Source organism: Phalangium opilio, unplaced genomic scaffold, assembly GCF_054372755.1.
Source record: "Phalangium opilio isolate 3A_F unplaced genomic scaffold, DU_Popi_V2 ptg000045l_1, whole genome shotgun sequence".
Taxonomy (NCBI): Eukaryota; Metazoa; Arthropoda; class Arachnida; order Opiliones; family Phalangiidae; genus Phalangium; species Phalangium opilio.
The window spans coordinates 1,271,292-1,292,767 of NW_028324168.1; the positions used below are offsets into that span (position 1 = coordinate 1,271,292).

The window sequence follows — 21,476 nt, forward strand, 5'->3', positions numbered from 1 at the left end:
TAGAGATATATAGGAAACTAGCAGAACTTGCAGAAGCGCAACAACACTTCTAAATGCTCCACTCGATTATGCGCTCGCGGAACCAAGAGTCCCCGGGAATAGACCTTTCCATTAATGTTTTTGCAGAGAAACCAACACAGGCTTTAGGTTCCCCTCTTCGGTTATTTATCAAGTACAAAGAGGCTACACCAGACAGAGCCCGAGTTCACTATACGCAGGAGACTACCCATCTCGTACTGTTTCTAGCGAAGGAAATAGCCCAAAAAGGCTGCCCACTGTCATGTTTGCTTTTCTTCTGGAATTAATGGTACGGTTTATTTTTTCTTCTGCTTAAGCCTGTGATCTCACGATCGAGTGGGCTATGACCAAGAGAAGAAGGGAGTTGGTATTCTGACCAATGAGTGACAAGGAATGTTGTCAAGGCAGGATCGATCATAGAAGTCGAAGGGACCTAGGCTGCTTACTAGTTACTACCAACAAGCGGGTGGGGGGAGGTGGAACGTCTTTTGAACCCATACTGGTCCAGACTAAAGTACAGAAACTGGAGAACTTGCCTAAGGTAGAAAACTACTAATACTGTCAGCGGGTGAAACGGCGGCGTGGTAATTCCCTCTAAAACGCTTTTTTTAGCCTTATCATATGATGATCATCTACGATGTGAGTCTTAGTTTCACCTGCCCTGTTGTTGTTGGCGGTGGCGGCGGCGTAGTGAAAGAGAACCTCTTTTGGCAGTATAAAATTTTTCGTTCTTCATTCAAGGGAGAGTGAATGGGAGAGAATCGTGATTAGGTGATATTTTTCGTTCGTGTATTTTATAAGGATGGGAATTATAGTAGGTTTAAGCATTGCATTTAATTGTGCTAGTAAGGTTAAGAATTGTGTCTTGTTTTTTACATTTGCTTGATATTTTTAAAGCGAGAGAGAGAGAGGATTATGCTATTGCTTTAGTTTAAATGGAAGGTTTAATACTCCCTTTAAAATTCCTGTCGACAATAAGGGTTTCACGCTTTCAATCCCGCTCCCCTATTTCCAAATTCAAAGAAACCGAGGGTGATTTTAAAAAGCAAAAGCAAGAATATGCCGAACGTTATATTTAGAGTGCTCTTAAGGCGGTATTTATTATTAGAAGTTACGTGTATTTATCCACAAATCGTGAAGAATTTAAAAGCAAAAGAAGGTACTAGCAGGGATAGATTTAATTTTAGAAGTAGGAATGGAGAACAGAGTAATGTGGGCGCGGGTATAGATAGTGTCATACTTATGGAATATATCTTATAAACCTATGATAGTATCCGGTTTTAATGTTGCTTAATTTTAGCTGTCGATTTGTTTGCCTGTCGTTAAGGTATCTAGCAAACTGACTCCGTCCATGAAACGATCATTTGGTACTGAAATCCCATGCAGGTAAGTCAAGTGTATGTTGTAAATAAATCCATAACGTTAGATTCGGATTGGATATAGATTTCGGATTTAATCGATATGGGAAATTTGGTTTTAATCGCGTAGTTCAAACGATTGTTATTATTAGACATTTTTCAACAAAAACGGGTATAAATGCGGCGTTTCTAAAATCTCTGGTCAGAATTGTCGCGGGTTTATTGGGCTAAAGGTTAGTTACAATCATATACTTAATAAGTACTACGCGATTAACGTAAATAGCAACTAGGGTAGGGATGGCCTCCATTTTTCAAGATGGCAGTGGATTACAAAAATATTTCTTAATGATCATCTACTAGTTAAGAATAACGTCCCTGCGAAATTTCAACTTCCTAGGTAAAGCGGTTCTCTCTGGTCGTTAAATTATAAGTCAGTCATGATATAATTGTGGATGGAGCTAAAAAGGAAGTGGTAATCTTTCCGCATTCCTAAATTCTATTGCGTCAGTTTCCGGTACCATTTTTCCGCATTCTCTAATAGGCGGCTTCTATTGTGCCTGTCTGGGGAATGCTACATTCTTGGGGAAACCCCTCCTGAAGGTCGTTCCCAACCCGTTGGTATGTAGTATCTACACTGTTAAATCGGCATCCTTGAAGTTTATCGAGCCTCGCAGCTGGGAAACCCCACCGCGCCGGCGCTCAGACCTCAAAGGTGCCGCCGCCGCGCGCACACGTTCCCTCCCGAATACTGTGGTGTATATATTTGGAAATATTGTTAGTTGACCGTAAAACCCTATAAGAAGTTGATGATTTAGGGCTTCGCGTTAGAGACAAGTTTAACGGGAATTTTGCAAATAACAGTAAATTTTTTTTAATAAATATAATAAATTTTTATCGTAATGGTGGAATTCATAAACGTCGGACGAAACGAAATTTATTACTATTATTATTATATTGCGCGCAACGCCCTGCTTTTGCCTGTACTAAATAAGTGTTCTGTTCCACCCTGAAAAATTAAAATGTTAAAAGCTTATTTTGTGTTTATTCGCTTTAATTATTTGACATGGATAAGTTTTTACTAGAACATATTCTATACAATTTTGAACGTGAAAATGTAAGCTAAATTATCTCGAAACTCCGCATTTATACCCGTTTTTGTTGTAAAATTTCTAATCATAACGAATGTTTGAACTATGCAATTAAAACCCAATTTCCAATATCGATTAAACTTAATTTCAAACTGCAATACGTATAATAATTTCTAATTTCTGGCCCTTTGGGGGTTTGAAAAAGTGTCACCAAGGATTGTGTATAAATGCAGTTTCTTAAGGACTGCGAAGCAAAACTCGTTTTTGTCTAATTTAACTTATAATCAATGGCAATATATATTAATTGAAGTAAAATATATAAATGGTAATAAAAATAACTTATTCTTATTTTGCTTAAGATACCTTCCATAAGTTCATAAGATATGTCCCATAAGTTTGTCACTTCAATCATGTACTACTTTCTAAAAACGTATGACGTCGAGAGACTCTTCCCTGATTGGTTAGTTTGTGTAGGGGGTTGAGCATCTCATTTTACGTGTCGTTTACAGCCATGCAAAGGCAGGGAATTGTTAATGAAATGTACTTTTTGTTTTTACATCTATATACTTCTGGTAAGACATGAAAGGTTGTAGTTTAACACTCTGTTATAACTGTAATCATTTCATTAGGTATCACACTTCTTGTTTTTATTTTGCTTAAGATATTACCATAAGATCATAAGATATGTTTCATAGGTTTGTAACTGGTTCCTGAGAGCGTGTCATGAAGTGTCGTCGGTGAAACGTCATAGATTCTGGAAAAGCAACGCCTGGGCATGGGGCACTGTCAATGGTTTAGTGCAGACTAAATAGGAAGATGGGTTGCAAAACCGAGTGGTGTCAGTTCTCGCGTCCTTCTCAGTAAGTCTCTAGCATTTCGAAGTATAGATAGTGTCATACTTATGGAACATATCTTATAAACCTATGATGATAGTATCCAGTTTTAATATTGCTTAATTTTAGCTGTCGGTTTGTTTACCCGTCGTTAAGGTATCTAGCAAATTGACTCCGTCTAAGAAACGATCATTTGGTACGCAGGTAAGTCAATTGTAGTTGTAAATTAATCCATAACGTTTGAAGGTTACGAATCACCTTAGGTAAGAGGAAATAGGTATAGCAAGTGAGAACAAAAGTTAACTCAGGGCTACCAGTAATTTGCCAGAGCATATCTCCGGGTTTGGAACTGAACTAAAAGCTTTTCAGTCCTTTGTACAACTGGCAATTGCAAAAACAATATAATAATTTCAACTTACCAAAATCTTAACCATCTTCGAAAATTTGAAAACTTTTAGCTCGTGAATCTTGAAGAATCGAGAAGTTTGTGATAATGCCAGTTGAGAATGGAGCCGTATTTATACGAAAATATTTCTTATATCCCAACGTTAATTATAATTTCAATCAACACCGACAGTTGTAACGACTTTTTATATTAATTAACCAACATTTCCCTATCCCTTTAAAATATGTTCATTATCCCTTTAAAATATTTATTTCCCTGATTATTCACAGTGCCTCAAAAATAAATTCCCCTTTGACCCTTTTGTAAAGGCCTTAACGCTGGTCGTTGGCTGACAAAGAAAAGGTCATCTTCCCTTAGCTAGCTTTCTTTAGGCCAGGAGAAAAGCGATGCTACATCCAAAGTATTAAATCCGTGAAGTTACCCCCCATGTTTATTTACTGAGTTCATAGCATCCCCCGAAAAGAATATTATTCTTAAACACCACATTGAGAGTTACCAGAGTTACCAAGTGTATTTTTGTAAAGTGTATTCTATTGTATAAAGTTAAAATATCAAAAGCAATGTATATAGAAATAGTAACAAGCGCGAAGAGGGGTTTTTAACCCTCAATACGAAAAGCAAAGAAGCTCGCGAAACCACGAACACCTGACGAAGAGGTTAAAAGAGGACAATACTCTCAGGCGACCTGCGTCACAAATACCCTAGCAAGTCAGCTAAAGATTCGGCCAACGATATAAGCCCAAGACTTTCTATAGATCGTCGTCTTTTAATTTCGGTCGTTAAAGCCAGAGGTTATGCCCAATACCCTCCAGCCGAAGGATATACAGAAGTTGCCCTCGATGCTGGACAGACTCTGCCGGACGCTACTTCGCTAATGCCGATGCTGGACGCTAATTTTTAATGCCGATGCCGTACACCGCATTACAATTCCGCTGCCGTATGCCGACCAAAAACCTCGGAGCTCGGACGCTAGAGTGTTCCCTAAGAGGGCCCTCTAAAAACCGTTAGACGTAAACCATTCGCGCTAACCCGAACCACGCGACCCGCGTACCGTTCCCGCCAAAAAGACGTTTCGTTCCTCGTTAGGAAGCGCACATCGTAAGATGGACTTCTAAAAGGCTACGTGCCTTGCGCTAACCCGAACCACGCGTCCCGTGTGCCGTTCCCGCCAAAAAGAGCACACATCGTAAGATGGACTTCTAAAAGGCCATGAGCCTCGTGCCACCGTTTTTCGTACTCTGGACTCTACGTATCACGTATCGTTATGATTTATTTTAATTTACTATTTCATTATTTTTACTATTCCATTATGTTAATTATTATTTCATTATTTAAATGTCGGAGAACATAATCTTGTTAATCTAGTTTTAAGTTAGTATTAGGTTAAAAGTAAGGGTCATGACCAATAGCATTATTATTAGCTTAGGTTTATTATTTTATGGTTAAGAATAATTAAATGATTAATCTTGGTAACTCTCAAACCAGTAGTTTTTATTCACTATACAATCCCCTAGACACAACTGACCACGTGATTAATTTATACACTATGCCTATGGGCAACCGAACCGGACCAACCTATTATTTAATTCCAATTTTGTAGCTAGCTTTCCTTGGTTTAAAGTTATGCTAAACCGCATTGGTTTTAGTCACCCAACCCAAAGTTAAGAACGAATTAGAAAAACGCTACACAGTTTAGAAGACACGAAAACGGCTCTTTTTGCACTGACCACATTGCCAGCAACAGTCCAAGAACGTTACAAACAGTCAACCGCCGAAGACTCAGTAATGCGAGAACTAATCAAGGATGGCCGAGCTCTCATTAGGATTCGCGCTTTTTTCGAATGCGCTCAAACACGCATTTTTCATAATCAGATTATTTTGATTTTATTTTCAGAATCTGGATATAGGAACAATCATGAACGCGCACCTATCCACGCTAATACTTCAGTTTCCCGCCCAAAAGAGTTGTTTTCCATTCAAGAACCCCAATTTCCGGAAGCGTGGATATAATAGAAAACTTGTTCTTTTTTCAGGATCTGGGCGCTACATTCATTCATTTCAATAAATTATTGTATCAGTTTAATTATTTATCTTTAATAAAACCAAATGTAATATACTAATATTGAAATATATGTATTATTTTTGAAAATAAAAATTTGCGTTAATCTTCATAAATCTGGATGATAAAATCATTTTTATTTGTAAGCTTACTTATTAATTGTAAGAGGTTATATTCATTCCAAGTGGTGATATTAATTCCAAGTGGTGATATTAATTCCAAGTGGTGATATTAATTCCAAGTGGTGATATTAATTCCAAGTGGTGATATTAATTCCAAGTGGTGATATTAATTCCAAGTGGTGATATTAATTCCAAGTGGTGATATTAATTCCAAGTGGTGATATTAATTCCAAGTGGTGATATTAATTCCAAGTGGTGATATTAATTCCAAGTGGTGATATTAATTCCAAGTGGTGATATTAATTCCAAGTGGTGATATTAATTCCATGTGGTGATATTAATTCCAAGTGGTGATATTAATTCCAAGTGGTGATATTAATTCCATGTGGTGATATTAATTCCAAGTGGTGATATTAATTCCATGTGGTGATATTAATTCCAAGTGGTTATGGTTACATTCATTCTTAGTGTCACTGGTTACTGGTAATGGGCCCAATACGTTACAAGTTACCGATTCACTGACATATATTGAAGCATAAAATACCTACTTTATTCATAAGATTAGATTATTAGCAGACGTCACAGGTCACGTGACCATTACGTAATTGTGACGTCACAGGTCACGTGGTCATTACGTAATCGGTCAAAGGTCACGTGAACATTACGTTATCGTGTCGTCACAGGTCACGTGATCATTACGTAATCGGTCAAAGGTCAGGTGATCGTTACGTAATCGGTCAAAGGTCAGGTGATCGTTACGTAATCGGTCAAAGGTCACGTGATCATTGCGTGATCGTGACGTCACAGGTCACGTGATCATTACGTATCGTGACGTCACGGGTCACGTGATCATTACGTAATCGGTCAAAGGTCACGTGATCATTGCGTAATCGTGACGTCACAGGTCACGTGATCATTACGTAATCGGTCAAAGGTCACGTGATCGTTACGTAATCGGTCAAAGGTCACGTGATCATTACGTAATCGTGACGTCACGGGTCACGTGATCATTACGTAATCGGTCAAAGGTCAGGTGATCGGTACGTAATCGGTCAAAGGTCACGTGATCATTGCGTAATCGTGACGTCACAGGTCACGTGATCATTACGTAATCATGACGTCACGGGTCACGTGACCATTACGTAATCGTGACGTCACGTGTCACGTGATCATTACGTAATCGTGACGTCACAGGTCACGTGACCATTACGTAGTTGTGACGTCATAGATGACCTTGATCATTACGGTAATTGTGACGTCATAGATGACCTTGATCATTACAGTAATTTTGACGTAACCTATGACGTGACCCTTTATTGTAATTTATTTGTAATATATATATGTAGGCGTAACGTATAAGTAGGTATGTAAGTTGCTATTCAATTTATTTAGGCCTAGCACTGTTCTTTAATTTCGCGCCAGAGTCACGACGCATCTTTGTGCGCACTCCTTCGTTCGCAGCGCCACTAACGTTGGAAACTAAGAATTGAGCTTGTCAGACGTTTTACAATCTACGTTTCTTTCTCTGATCGGCACCGTGGAGTCAAGATCGTTCCAGCTCCGCTCTTCCCAATCAACGAATAAACAGGCCTTTCGCTGACGATTCGCCATTTCTCTCTTCGTCGTCATGGAATCAGCTTCGAATCTAGAGCCCTTCACCGCCATTGAATTCTCTTTTGGAAACTATTTGCGGCGAAGCTCAGTCCTTGCCTTGAACCTGTCGAGGAAAACCTTTCTCGCTCAGCGGATCGGAATCGTGGCTTTTGTGGTCAATTCTTGATAGTTTCGCCATTTCTCTGACCGATTTCCCCAAGTACGCATGCTGAATTCGAAGCTCTTTAAGACTTTGTGACCATTTCTTCGCCACGTGCTGTAACAGCCCGTAAGTTTTAACTTTACAATAATCCAAACTCATCTAGGTCCCCTTCAAATATTTTATTGATTTCAAGTATTTAAACTAGTTAGTTAGTGTTAAATGTTAGTAAATTTTATTTATTTATTTAAAATCAAGTACCATAAATAAAATTTTACAACGAGATGTTGGACAAGGCTTAGCCGAGACAATCCCTTATAAATTAGTTTAGGGGCCATAATTATTAAGCAATTAATCTGGGTACGTAATTAATTTAGAGATAATGTCAAGGATTTTCGAAAATCAAGTCCCGCAGAGATAATTATATTATTTTGCCTTAAGCCTAGGTTACGGCTTCTCCTATTTAGACTAGGTTTTTAGTTATGGGTTATATGGGAATAGTTTTAATTTCAATTAAATAAATGAAAGGCTTTCCTAAAATTAGCGTAGGAGCTATCGTTATTATTACGCTATACGTAATTAATTTAGAGATAACGTGAAGGATTTTCGAAAATCAAGTCCCGCAGAGATAACTTTAAACACGAGGTTGCCCTAAGCCTACGTTAAGCCTTGTCACATTTAAAAATAGTTTTTATTTAGGGGGAATGTGGGAATAATTTTAATTTAAAATAAATAAATGGCTGGTTTTCCTAAAGTAATTTTCTATACAATTATGGGAAATAGTTATCCAGAGTCTTTCTTTAATTCGGGGTGGCAGTTAGTTGGTTTCTCTCTATGAATTTGGTAGCCGGTGTTTTAATTAAGGACCCGTTCTTTAATTATGTAACTCTACGAGATTGACATAAATTATTATTTTGAAGCCTATTGATATGTGTTATTAATGTTCTATTTTTAGTTGCGGCCGATATTCTTGAATTTTTCTGTCGCTGGTCATTCCGATGATTCCAGATGACATCCGTTATTGGATATACTTAACACGATGTCTTGCTATCTCTCTCGGCGATGACTTCCAAAACTACGGACAAAATCACCGAAGCTAGAAGACAGAAAGATTTACATATTTTTTTATTTGTAATTACTTAATTTTCTACTCGACTCTCTTTATTTTTTCCGCGTTCAAACTTTAATTTACCGAACACTTTTATTTTTCTTTTTTGAATTTTATGTAAACACTTGGTTCTTTTTTTCTTATTGAATAAATTTTGCTTTAAACCTGGTTCTTTGTTTTTTTAAAATAATTTCGATACTAGACTTGGTTTCAATTTTTTTAAGTCGGGACTTAGGGGGGGGGGGTTTTTTAGGGTCCTTTTTAGGCTTTTTTTTATTAAACAAGCTAAAAAGGGGGTGAAAGTCTAAATATTTTTTTAAAAAATTGAAAAAATAAGCCTAATATTGTCAATAAAAAGTAAAAAAGGGTCTAATATTGTTAATAAACAGTAAAAAAAAACCTAAAAAGGACCCTAAAAAAACCCCCCTAAGTCCAGACCCTAAAAAATTCAAGCCACCCCCCACCTCGAAACAAATGAAAGAAAAAAATGAACGTGACCCAAGGCAAAATTTATTCAATAAGAAAAAAACAATTCAGGTGTTTACAAAAAAATTCCACAAAAAATAATTTAAAGAGTTCCTTGCAAAAATTTCCACAAAAAATAATTTAAAGAGTTCCGTAAATTAAAGTTTAACGCGTAAAATTAAATTGAGTGGTTATAAAGTAAAAACAATATAGAATCTTAACGTTAATTGTCCACATCAGCTTGAAGGAATCGTGTAACGCAAATCCAAGAAATATGCCATCTGGAATTAGCGTCTGGAATAGCCGATGAACTCCCCAAATTTATCGAACGTTGAAATAGTCTACTAGGAAACGTCTCCGACTGATCAGCAGCAGAGAATCATTCGCCTCTAAAAACAAAAAATATTAATAACAAATATTAATCCATTGCCTACCAAGATAATAATTTAAATAATTAATGAAAAGCCGGTCCTTTATTTACGGCGATAAATTACTCAGAAAATAATAATAATAAACTAACAATTAACTCTGCCTGTTTCATTAAAACTAGTTAATTTATTAAAACTAGATAAATTATTAAAAGGCTTACATTTGCTGCGAATTAAAAAGTAGGTTCCATAAATTGATTCCAAGAGCGATTTCAATGGCGGCAAAGAGCTCTAGATTCTGGATTGATTCCTTGACGGCAAAGAGAGAAATGGCTGATCGTCGACGAAAGGCGTGTTTCTTCGTTTCAAATGACTTGAAAATTCATGAACACGTGATTTCCAAGAGCAGAACAGGAAACGATCTTGACTTCACGATGCCGATGAAAGAACTTTCGGCTACTCCAGTACAAAGGTAAACGCGAGAAATTCAAGCCAAACACGGGTAAAATATTCCAAAGCCGACAAGAGTTCGCGGTAGAGAGGCAGCGTGACGATATGAACTCGCATTACGTTTGACGGGTTCGCGATAAATAATTTGGTCAACTAGGGTGTGATTGCTATCGGGAAATGGTGAAGGAGCGCACGCGCAGTAGGCCAATCGTGGGCGTAAAAACTTCTAAAAAATATAGACGTCTACGAAAGTTGCGAGACCAATTCTTTCTCTCCTGAATAGACCAAAAAAAGAAATGAAACAAACGGTATAAGCTTGAAAAAATTGATTCGAAATATACTTTTTAATATTTTTTTACTCAACGTCTAATAAAAATCAATGAAATTTTTACGCCCTCGATTGGCCTACTGCGCGTGCGCTCCTTCACCATTTCCCGATAGAAATGACACCCTAGTTGACCAAATTATTTATGGCAAACCCGTCAAACGTTATGGATTTTTTTACAACTACAATTGATTTACCCGCGTGGGATTTCAGTACCAAATGATCGTTTCTTAGACGGAGTCAATTTGCTAGATACCTTAACGACGGGTAAACAAACCGACAGCTAAAATTAAGCAATATTAAAACTGGATACTATCATAGGTTTATAAGATATGTTCCATAAGTATGACACTATCTATACTTCGAAATGCTAGAGACTTACTGAGAAGGACGCGAGAACTGACACCACTCGGTTTTGCAACCCATCTTCCTATTTAGTCTGCACTAAACCATTGACAGTGCCTCATGCCCAGGCGTTGCTTTTCCAGAATCTATGACGTTTCACCGACGACACTTCATGACACGCTCTCAGTAACCAGTGACAAACCTATGAAACATATCTTATGATCTTATGGTAATATCTTAAGCAAAATAAAAACAAGAAGTGTGATACCTAATGAAATGATTACAGTTATAACAGAGTGTTAAACTACAACCTTTCATGTCTTACCAGAAGTATATAAATGTAAAAACAAAAAGTACATTTCATTAACATTTCCCTGCCTTTGGCTGTAAACGACATGTAAAATGAGATGCTCAACCCCCTACACAAACTAACCAATCAGGGAAGAGCCTCTTGACGTCATACGTTTTTAGAAAGTAGAACATGATGCTGACGATACAAACTTTAGTTTTTGGGTACTAGAGCTAGCATTTGCTACATAATGAGCCTATTCACGGCTCGTTTTCCGTATCACGGTCGGGAAGGTAATCATGCGCAGAGGGGGTCGACACTATTCTGGAATAAAGGAGGGTTTCTCATAAAAAGGAAAGGATAGCGTGCAAAATTGGGTATCGTTCGGAAGAATCAGCTCCTAAGTGATAGAGGATTGGATCGTATTTCGTTGAACGTGATCAATTATGCTACAATCACTTGCCCAGGACAGTAATCCATACCCTGGTGTTTCTCCCTTGAAATACCATCTGGTGCTTTTTATAATATCCCTTCTCGGGGTTGAAAGCGCCCGAGAGAAAAATCTGCAATTCTCTTTTGCGTAAAATCTATACTCGCTCGTATTCTCTTTGCGGCCCGCTCCAGGTCCAGAAGTGAGCCATGTAGAGACCGAACGCTATGGCCATTATCTGATTCCCAGAATAGTAAAATATTGGTCCGTGACTCTGCGTGTAATACATAAAAGGTTGTAGTTTAACACTCGGTTATTTTTGTAATTATTTCATCGGGTGTCATACTTCTTGTTGTTATTTTGCTTAAGATATGTCCCATAAGTTTGTCACTTGTCACTGGTTACTGGGAGCCTGTCATGAAGTGACGTAGATGAAACGTCATAGTAAAATTTTGGTCTGCGTCCTCTGTCTGCGTGTAATACCAAAAGTACATAGTTAACAAAAAGTACACTTCGTTGAAACTTGCTCGTTCCGTGTAATATGAGAAGCCCTTCTTTATCCCAGAATAGTGTCGACCCCCTCTGCGCATGATTACCTTCCCGACCGTGGTACGGAAAACGAGCCGTGAATAGGCTCATTATGTAGCAAATGCTAGCTCTAGTACCCAAAAACTAAAGCATCATCGTCAGCATCATGTTCTACTTTCTAAAAACGTATGACGTCGAGAGGCTCTTCCCTGATTGGTTAGTTTGTGTAGGGGGTTGAGCGGAGGGTATATTGCATCTCATTTTACATGTCGTTTACAGCCATGCAAAGGCAGGTAATTGTTAATGAAATGTACTTTTTGTTTTTACATCTATATACTTCTGGTAAGACATAAAAGGTTGTAGTTTAACACTCCGTTATAACTGTAATCATTTCATTAGGTATCACACTTCTTGTTTTTATTTTGCTTAAGATATTACCATAAGATCATAAGATATGTTTCATAGGTTTGTCACTGGTTACTGAGAGCGTGTCATGAAGTGTCGTCGGTGAAACGTCATAGATTCTGGAAAAGCAACGCCTGGGCATGAGGCACTGTCAATGGTTTAGTGCAGACTAAATAGGAAGATGGGTTGCAAAACCGAGTGGTGTCAGTTCTCGCGTCCTTCTCAGTAAGTCTCTAGCATTTCGAAGTATAGATAGTGTCATACTTATGGAACATATCTTATAAACCTATGATAGTATCCGGTTTTAATGTTGCTTAATTTTAGCTGTCGGTTTGTTTGCCTGTCGCTAAGGTATCTAGCAAACTGACTCCGTCTATGAAACGATCATTTGGTACTGAAATCCCACGCGGGTAAATCAATTGTAGTTGTAAAAAAATCCATAACGTTTGACGGGTTTGCCATAAATAATTTGGTCAACTAGGGTGTCATTTCTATCGGGAAATGGTGAAGGAGCGCACGCGCAGTAGGCCAATCGAGGGCGTAAAAATTTCATTGATTTTTATTAGACGTTGAGTAAAAAAATATTAAAAAGTATATTTCGAATCAATTTTTTCAAGCTTATACCGTTTGTTTCATTTCTTTTTTTGGTCTATTCAGGAGAGAAAGAATTGGTCTCGCAACTTTCGTAGACGTCTATATTTTTTAGAAGTTTTTACGCCCTCGATTGGCCTACTGCGCGTGCGCTCCTTCACCATTTCCCGATAGCAATCACACCCTAGTTGACCAAATTATTTATCGCGAACCCGTCAAACGTAATGCGAGTTCATATCGTCACGCTGCCTCTCTACCGCGAACTCTTGTCGGCTTTGGAATATTTTACCCGTGTTTGGCTTGAATTTCTCGCGTTTACCTTTGTACTGGAGTAGCCGAAAGTTCTTTCTTTCATCGGCATCGTGAAGTCAAGATCGTTTCCTGTTCTGCTCTTGGAAATCACGTGTTCATGAATTTTCAAGTCATTTGAAACGAAGAAACACGCCTTTCGTCGACGATCAGCCATTTCTCTCTTTGCCGTCAAGGAATCAATCCAGAATCTAGAGCTCTTTGCCGCCATTGAAATCGCTTTTGGAATCAATTTATGGAACCTACTTTTTAATTCGCAGCAAATGTAAGCCTTTTAATAATTTATCTAGTTTTAATAAATTAACTAGTTTTAATGAAACAGGCAGAGTTAATTGTTAGTTTATTATTATTATTTTCTGAGTAATTTATCGCCGTAAATAAAGGACCGGCTTTTCATTAATTATTTAAATTATTATCTTGGTAGGCAATGGATTAATATTTGTTATTAATATTTTTTGTTTTTAGAGGCGAATGATTCTCTGCTGCTGATCAGTCGGAGACGTTTCCTAGTAGACTATTTCAACGTTCGATAAATTTGGGGAGTTCATCGGCTATTCCAGACGCTAATTCCAGATGGCATATTTCTTGGATTTGCGTTACACGATTCCTTCAAGCTGATGTGGACAATTAACGTTAAGATTCTATATTGTTTTTACTTTATAACCACTTAATTTAATTTTACGCGTTAAACTTTAATTTACGGAACTCTTTAAATTATTTTTTGTGGAAATTTTTGCAAGGAACTCTTTAAATTATTTTTTGTGGAAATTTTTGCAAGGAACTCTTTAAATTATTTTTTGTGGAATTTTTTTGTAAACACCTGAATTGTTTTTTTCTTATTGAATAAATTTTGCCTTGGGTCACGTTCATTTTTTTCTTTCATTTGTTTCGAGGTGGGGGGTGGCTTGAATTTTTTAGGGTCTGGACTTAGGGGGGTTTTTTTAGGGTCCTTTTTAGGTTTTTTTTTACTGTTTATTAACAATATTAGACCCTTTTTTACTTTTTATTGACAATATTAGGCTTATTTTTTCAATTTTTTAAAAAAATATTTAGACTTTCACCCCCTTTTTAGCTTGTTTAATAAAAAAAAGCCTAAAAAGGACCCTAAAAAACCCCCCCCCCCTAAGTCCCGACTTAAAAAAATTGAAACCAAGTCTAGTATCGAAATTATTTTAAAAAAACAAAGAACCAGGTTTAAAGCAAAATTTATTCAATAAGAAAAAAAGAACCAAGTGTTTACATAAAATTCAAAAAAGAAAAATAAAAGTGTTCGGTAAATTAAAGTTTGAACGCGGAAAAAATAAAGAGAGTCGAGTAGAAAATTAAGTAATTACAAATAAAAAAATATGTAAATCTTTCTGTCTTCTAGCTTCGGTGATTTTGTCCGTAGTTTTGGAAGTCATCGCCGAGAGAGATAGCAAGACATCGTGTTAAGTATATCCAATAACGGATGTCATCTGGAATCATCGGAATGACCAGCGACAGAAAAATTCAAGAATATCGGCCGCAACTAAAAATAGAACATTAATAACACATATCAATAGGCTTCAAAATAATAATTTATGTCAATCTCGTAGAGTTACATAATTAAAGAACGGGTCCTTAATTAAAACACCGGCTACCAAATTCATAGAGAGAAACCAACTAACTGCCACCCCGAATTAAAGAAAGACTCTGGATAACTATTTCCCATAATTGTATAGAAAATTACTTTAGGAAAACCAGCCATTTATTTATTTTAAATTAAAATTATTCCCACATTCCCCCTAAATAAAAACTATTTTTAAATGTGACAAGGCTTAACGTAGGCTTAGGGCAACCTCGTGTTTAAAGTTATCTCTGCGGGACTTGATTTTCGAAAATCCTTCACGTTATCTCTAAATTAATTACGTATAGCGTAATAATAACGATAGCTCCTACGCTAATTTTAGGAAAGCCTTTCATTTATTTAATTTAAATTAAAACTATTCCCATATAACCCATAACTAAAAACCTAGTCTAAATAGGAGAAGCCGTAACCTAGGCTTAAGGCAAAATAATATAATTATCTCTGCGGGACTTGATTTTCGAAAATCCTTGACATTATCTCTAAATTAATTACGTACCCAGATTAATTGCTTAATAATTATGGCCCCTAAACTAATTTATAAGGGATTGTCTCGGCTAAGCCTTGTCCAACATCTCGTTGTAAAATTTTATTTATGGTACTTCATTTTAAATAAATAAATAAAATTTACTAACATTTAACACTAACTAACTAGTTTAAATACTTGAAATCAATAAAATATTTGAAGGGGAGCTAGATGAGTTTGGATTATTGTAAAGTTAAAACTTACGGGCTGTTACAGCACGTGGCGAAGAAATGGTCACAAAGTCTTAAAGAGCTTCGAATTCAGCATGCGTACTTGGGGAAATCGGTCAGAGAAATGGCGAAACTATCAAGAATTGACCACAAAAGCCACGATTCCGATCCGCTGAGCGAGAAAGGTTTTCCTCGACAGGTTCAAGGCAAGGACTGAGCTTCGCCGCAAATAGTTTCCAAAAGAGAATTCAATGGCGGTGAAGGGCTCTAGATTCGAAGCTGATTCCATGACGACGAAGAGAGAAATGGCGAATCGTCAGCGAAAGGCCTGTTTATTCGTTGATTGGGAAGAGCGGAGCTGGAACGATCTTGACTCCACGGTGCCGATCAGAGAAAGAAACGTAGATTGTAAAACGTCTGACAAGCTCAATTCTTAGTTTCCAACGTTAGTGGCGCTGCGAACGAAGGAGTGCGCACAAAGATGCGTCGTGACTCTGGCGCGAAATTAAAGAACAGTGCTAGGCCTAAATAAATTGAATAGCAACTTACATACCTACTTATACGTTACGCCTACATATATATATTACAAATAAATTACAATAAAGGGTCACGTCATAGGTTACGTCACAATTACCGTAATGATCAAGGTGAACTATGACGTCACAATTACGTAATGGTCACGTGACCTGTGACGTCACAATTACGTAATGGTCACGTGGCATGTGACGTCACAATTACGTAATGATCACGTGACTGTATCGTCACAATTACGTAATGTTCACGTGACCCCTGTGACGCCACGATTACGTAACGATCACGTGATTTGTGACGTCACAATTACGTAATGGTCACGTTCATCTGTGACGTCACAGTTACGTAATGGTCACGTGACCTGTGACGTCACAGTTACGTAATGGTCACGTGACCTGTGACGTCACAATTACGTAATGGTCACGTGACCCCTGTGACGTAACAGTTACGTAATGGTCACGTGACCCTTGCAACGTCACGATTACGTAATGGTCACGTGTTTGTGACGTCACGATTACGTAATGGTCACGTGACCTGTGACGTCACAACTACGTAATGGTCGCGTGACCCGTGACGTCACAATTACGTAATGGTCACGTGACTGTGACTTCACAATTACGTAAACGTCACGTGTCCTGTGACGTCACGATTACGTAATGGTCACGTGACAGTTTGAAAAACAGAAGTTCATAATCCCGGAGTAGATTATTGTTATCCGCTTAATGACTATGGCCTTCTGCTAATAATCTGATCTTATGAATATAGTAGGTATTTTATGCTTCAATATATGTCTGTGAATCGGTATCTTGTAACGTATTGGGCCCATAACCAGTAACCAGTGACACTAAGAATGAATGTAACTATAACCATTCGGAATTAATGTTACCACCTGGAATGAATATAACCACTTGGAATTCATATAATTACTTGGAATTCATATAATTACTTGGAAGTAATATCACCACTTGCAATGAATATAATCGCTTGGAATGAATATAACCACTTACACTTAATAAGTAAGCTTACAAATAAAAATGATTTTATCATCCAGATTTATGAATATTAACGCAAATTTTTATTTTCAAATATAATACATATATTCTAATATTTATATATTACATTTGGTTTTATTAAAGATAAATAATTAAAATGATACAATCATTTATTGAAATGAATGAATGTTGAGTCCAGATCCTGAAAAAAGAAAAAGAATTTAAGCAAAGTTTTCCCACGCTTTGGAGTTCTTGGATGTAAAACAATCTTCTTTTTTTTGCTGGAAACTGAAGTATTAGCATGGATAGGTGTGTGTTCATGATTGTTCCTTTATCCAGGTTCTGAAAATAAAATCAAAATAATCCAATTATAAAAAATGCATGTTTGAACGGATTCGAAAAACACCGAAAGAAAGCGTGAATCCTAAACAGCTATAATTTATAGAGAATTTATATAGTATTAATTTTACTTAATAACAACGTCGACAAGTATGACATTTCTCTTTTGCTATTTTACCACATCATATGATGAGAAAGTTTCGGTTACCAGGGTAAGCTTCCACGGACGTTTTCACATTAAGTGTCACACTTATTTTGTCGTCACGTAACTTGTGACAACACGGATATTTTCAATATTGTAAACTCTTCAAAGATGGGTGGTTGGGGTGATCTTGGACCGTCCCAAACAGAGAGACCAAAAGCTTTGGACCAAATGGCAGTTGAAGGAACCTTGACTTCAACGCGGCGAATCCTCGCTATTCACCCTGTGTGCTATTCTAATAATTATTATTCCGACGCTTCTCCAAGAACCCATATAAACCCTGAGAATGTTCAAAGACAGAATTGATCTCCCCGACCCGTTCTCATGTTAAAGCTTTGATTCCACAAGGTCGCCCATCATTAATTCTCTCAACCTTAACTCACTTCTTCAATTCTAAATTTGGCGCCTTTTTGACGCCCGTTTTCATTTACGCGTCCTTTTCCTCGCGCCAATGAAAACTAAGCTTTACGGCTCCTTTACTACAGCTATAAGCAGGAATATATATATATTATCAGAAGTGAGATGAGACTAGAAGTGAAGGGCTCTAGCATTGCTAGTAGATCCTGGCACTAGTGAACAAATTTGAGGATTTTATGCCGCTTCCCACGGGCCTACACTACTGAGAAAAAAATTGGTCGAGTTCCAAAAACATTTCCTACCCCCTTCCCCTCAACCTAAAGCGGCCGAACACAGACGCGGCTCCTTGAATCTAGTTCGGCCGTCTACGACCGCGAGCGTCTCACGTTTGGAGGGAAAATTCAGAAACCGCTACTAGAGGGCCAACCGTTCTTGTGTTATCAAGAATGTTCACTTTCGCCGAGTGAAGAATCTGGTTAGCTCAGTACTTCTGGTCTCATCTCACTTCTGATATTATCTCGCGTTTCTCAATTCCATAAAGCTAGAGCGGTTTTACTGACTAGACGTTTGCCTATAGAGTGCTGTCAAAAGCGCCGGTGTGACGTCACCCATGCTGTTTTCCCATAAAGAAAAAACGGTAACTGTCATGGCCGCCCATTGCTAAAGGCAGACTCGTGACGTTTAACGTTGGATCTCACGTCACAACTGACAGCACTCTATTAGAAATGGATTCTATACTGACAACGCACACGCTCGCAATGATATATAATCATGGTAAAAACGAGAGAAACTTAATCCGAGTGGCGGTAGCTACCCTTAGATAAGACTTGATATTGCTTTTAATGTAAAGGGTTTGTTTTAATTGGATGTAACATTTTTCGTATTATGTTTACTGCTTTGAAAAAACTACACTGAACTAAAATCCGGGTCCTTAATGTGTGGTTAAAATTTCAAAGAGATCCTTGCAATAGTTTTCCTTATAAAAAATAAAGTTGCTAAGTGAGAAGATGAAATTATAATTGCGGGATATCGGAACCATATAATTGGAAAACTGTATTGGAAATTAAAATATTAAGTTAGTTTAAATGATAATTCTAAAAGAAACTGGTTTGAAATTCAGGCATCACCCGTCATTGAAGCGTAGTTTTCACGAGTTCTCTGGGTCACCGGTCGACCTTATAACGACAAGGACACGCCCAATATTCCCGTTCACAGAAATGTTAAATTAAATGCATTCACTTACCTTTGATCCCTTGGTGATAACGTCTATGAGGAAACTTCTCTACCGCCGTTTCACCCGACTAGGGTTTTAGTGATTTTCGACATTTGTTGCACAGGCGTTTTTCTGTACTTTAGTCTCAAGTCTCAACCATTGAGGGTAACGCGACACAAACTCGCGGTCCCGAGAGAGTCAGAAAATCATGTTTTTCGTCATAATTACGCGTTTGTCAAGTCTGAACGTTAAATTAATGTTAATTAGTTAATTTCTAAATGGAAGAAAGCGTGAATGTAGCTTTATTACCAGTGACTAAGGAGAAAAAACCTAGAATTAGATTTTGTAAGTGTGTGAAAGTGTTTCTATTCGGATTATTTCTATCGAGTTTGACGATTATTTTATTTTTATGGTACTTTTGCTCGGTTGAAGCGTGTTTGATCGGTTCTGCCACTCTGAAATGGCCGAAATACAGTTCTCTAGTACCGTTTAGTTTAACTTTGGATAAGTTACAAAGAAGAAATGATAATAAAAAAAATGGTTTTTCGCTCAAATTACCATCCACTAATACGACGGAAAGATTATCAGACTTTAATATTAGGCAGTTGGACGTGATCGTCGCGTTACAAATTCAAAATACGGGTGCCAGTGTTTTTCTCAAGCATTTAATCGAAGATTTGGCCCTTGAAAAACCCTGCGCTTGTAAAAAGAAAAGAAGACTATGTCGCTGCTACCGACCTAATAGAAAAGGCAGTACTTGGTTGTTCAGTCGGTATACTGTCGGATGGAAATGCGGTGTACATCCTGATTGGACCGAGTTGACAACTTGCGTGGATGGAGCTCTTGATGAAGAAGAAGGAAAACCGCTTAAAAGAAGGTGACTTGATCAAATATCGTTTATCGCTCGCGTTTTACGCGTTCATTTGTTATTGTTGTTACAGGTATTTCTTCATAACTGTACTTCGCGACCCGGTTAAGAGATTCTTAAGCGAATATTGGCATTTTCGAAAAGGAATAACCAGTTGGAAATCATCCCGTCATTGGTGCGGGGGTAAAGAGATATTTCACAACGATCTCCCGAATTGTTTTGACGAAGATGACGTTACCAACGCGTCCTTGGAAGAATATTTAGCTTGTTCTTATAACGTGGCTATAAATCGGCAAGCTCGAATGCTGGCTGATCTAACTCTGGTCAATTGCTATAATCAAACGTCTATGCCCAAAGACGAAAGAGACTTTATCATTCTACACAGTGCCAAAAATAATTTACATAAAATGGCGTTTTTCGGAATAGCCGAGTTACCGAAAAAATCATCTTACATGTTTGAACTAACGTTTGGTTTGAGTTTTCAAGATAAAGAACAAACGTTTCACGCTAATGGTGGAAGAAACGCCGAAAGAAAAGAATTTTTGAACGGAATATCGCCAAAAATGATTGATAAAATACGACAAATTAATCATTTGGACGTGGAATTATACGAATACGCGCGACAGCTTTTAAGTTCCAGATTCGAAAAAGTTAAAAATGTTGATCCAGAGTTTAAAGATAACTTTCAACTTTTAGATAAAGATAATTTAGCCACCGTTGATTGGGCCGAAAGAGAAGATACTATAGATAATAATTAATTTAAATGTATTTTTTTTTTAAATTATTAACGGTAGGGTAGAGGTGGGCTACAAATTTTCCGCCCTTTAAAGAGACTGTGTATTTATTTTGTTATTTTAAAGTATGCCCCGGTACCGGTACTTACTTGAATTTTATTTTACGCAGTGGCGCCAAATGTGAACTTACTGATGTATACTTGGATTAAACGATACCTTTAATGGTCTGTTACTGAGTGTGCACGCTTCTTCACTAATTTTACGCAATATGTTAGCGCAAATAAAACAATAGAACAATAGCAGCTTTATGGTGGAAATCATAAACGCAATTTAGTACAGGCGAAGGCGCAGGGCGTCGTGCGCAAACGTCATGCCTTCGCCTGTACTAAATTGCGCCGCATCCGACGTTTATGAATTCCACCTTAAAAACCCTTTTTCATACAAAGCGAAACGTTCACCCTTCTGCGATAAAGAACCACATTTCCAACCATTTCCGCGTATAAAACACGATAAAACCAAGAAGCGATATCCAGTTTATTAGGGAGAAGGTATAATAAATTCGCCACATTTCTAGCTTTATCTCCAGTCCACACGTAGTAGGTCCGGAATTAATCCCCGCCGCCTCTAAATTGCAACCAGCATCTCATTGGTTCTTGAAAACTGACGTCAGCGCGACGCCATAGACGAA

General features: G+C 37.5%; 1 protein-coding gene and 7 long non-coding RNA genes across 22 annotated transcripts; 5 read left to right on the forward strand and 3 right to left on the reverse strand.

The window, feature by feature from the left end:
• Positions 1–172: 172 nt before the first annotated feature.
• On the forward strand, positions 173–14,758 carry LOC149676607 (uncharacterized). 2 transcript variants are annotated; one of them, XR_016366493.1, is made up of 5 exons: positions 173–307; positions 12,411–12,575; positions 12,675–13,515; positions 13,716–13,882; positions 14,620–14,758. It is a non-coding gene; the product is annotated as an uncharacterized LOC149676607 (long non-coding RNA). The 2 variants fall into 2 exon arrangements; XR_016366494.1 differs by lacking the exon at positions 14,620–14,758 and having other exon boundaries at positions 12,411–13,515; positions 13,716–13,864.
• LOC149676608 (uncharacterized) lies at positions 398–5,878 on the forward strand. 10 transcript variants are annotated; one of them, XR_016366484.1, is made up of 4 exons: positions 398–559; positions 631–3,324; positions 3,427–3,501; positions 3,561–5,878. It is a non-coding gene; the product is annotated as an uncharacterized LOC149676608 (long non-coding RNA). The 10 variants fall into 10 exon arrangements; XR_016366488.1 differs by having other exon boundaries at positions 631–789; positions 1,319–1,404; positions 3,160–5,878; XR_016366487.1 differs by having other exon boundaries at positions 631–789; positions 1,346–1,404; positions 3,160–5,878.
• Positions 7,236–9,574, forward strand: LOC149676609 (uncharacterized). 2 transcript variants are annotated; one of them, XR_016366476.1, is made up of 3 exons: positions 7,238–7,766; positions 8,593–8,768; positions 9,451–9,574. It is a non-coding gene; the product is annotated as an uncharacterized LOC149676609 (long non-coding RNA). The 2 variants fall into 2 exon arrangements; XR_016366475.1 differs by lacking the exon at positions 9,451–9,574 and having other exon boundaries at positions 7,236–7,766; positions 8,593–8,913.
• On the reverse strand, positions 8,595–10,019 carry LOC149676610 (uncharacterized). The gene is made up of 3 exons (XR_016366477.1): positions 9,800–10,019; positions 9,433–9,599; positions 8,595–8,733 (listed from the first exon to the last, which is right to left on the reverse strand). It is a non-coding gene; the product is annotated as an uncharacterized LOC149676610 (long non-coding RNA).
• On the reverse strand, positions 13,741–16,117 carry LOC149676611 (uncharacterized). 2 transcript variants are annotated; one of them, XR_016366496.1, is made up of 3 exons: positions 15,587–16,115; positions 14,585–14,760; positions 13,741–13,864 (listed from the first exon to the last, which is right to left on the reverse strand). It is a non-coding gene; the product is annotated as an uncharacterized LOC149676611 (long non-coding RNA). The 2 variants fall into 2 exon arrangements; XR_016366495.1 differs by lacking the exon at positions 13,741–13,864 and having other exon boundaries at positions 14,440–14,760; positions 15,587–16,117.
• A 333-nt stretch (positions 16,118–16,450) lies between these two features.
• Positions 16,451–17,764, forward strand: LOC149676612 (uncharacterized). 2 transcript variants are annotated; one of them, XR_016366498.1, is made up of 4 exons: positions 16,451–17,099; positions 17,220–17,333; positions 17,415–17,564; positions 17,626–17,764. It is a non-coding gene; the product is annotated as an uncharacterized LOC149676612 (long non-coding RNA). The 2 variants fall into 2 exon arrangements; XR_016366497.1 differs by having other exon boundaries at positions 17,415–17,629.
• Positions 17,368–17,759, reverse strand: LOC149676613 (uncharacterized). Its single transcript, XR_016366499.1, has 2 exons — positions 17,623–17,759; positions 17,368–17,417 (listed from the first exon to the last, which is right to left on the reverse strand). It is a non-coding gene; the product is annotated as an uncharacterized LOC149676613 (long non-coding RNA).
• A 1,549-nt stretch (positions 17,765–19,313) lies between the features above and the next one.
• Positions 19,314–21,020, forward strand: LOC149676614 (heparan-sulfate 6-O-sulfotransferase 3-like). Of its 2 annotated transcripts, XM_089837667.1 has the most exons (3): positions 19,314–19,531; positions 19,619–20,063; positions 20,128–21,020. In XM_089837667.1, exons 1-3 carry the CDS (start codon positions 19,465–19,467, stop codon positions 20,810–20,812), a joined length of 1,197 nt encoding a protein of 398 aa, XP_089693793.1. In that variant the 5' UTR covers positions 19,314–19,464; the 3' UTR covers positions 20,813–21,020. The 2 variants fall into 2 exon arrangements, with proteins under 2 accessions (XP_089693793.1, XP_089693792.1); XM_089837666.1 differs by having other exon boundaries at positions 19,314–20,063.
• Positions 21,021–21,476: the final 456 nt, after the last annotated feature.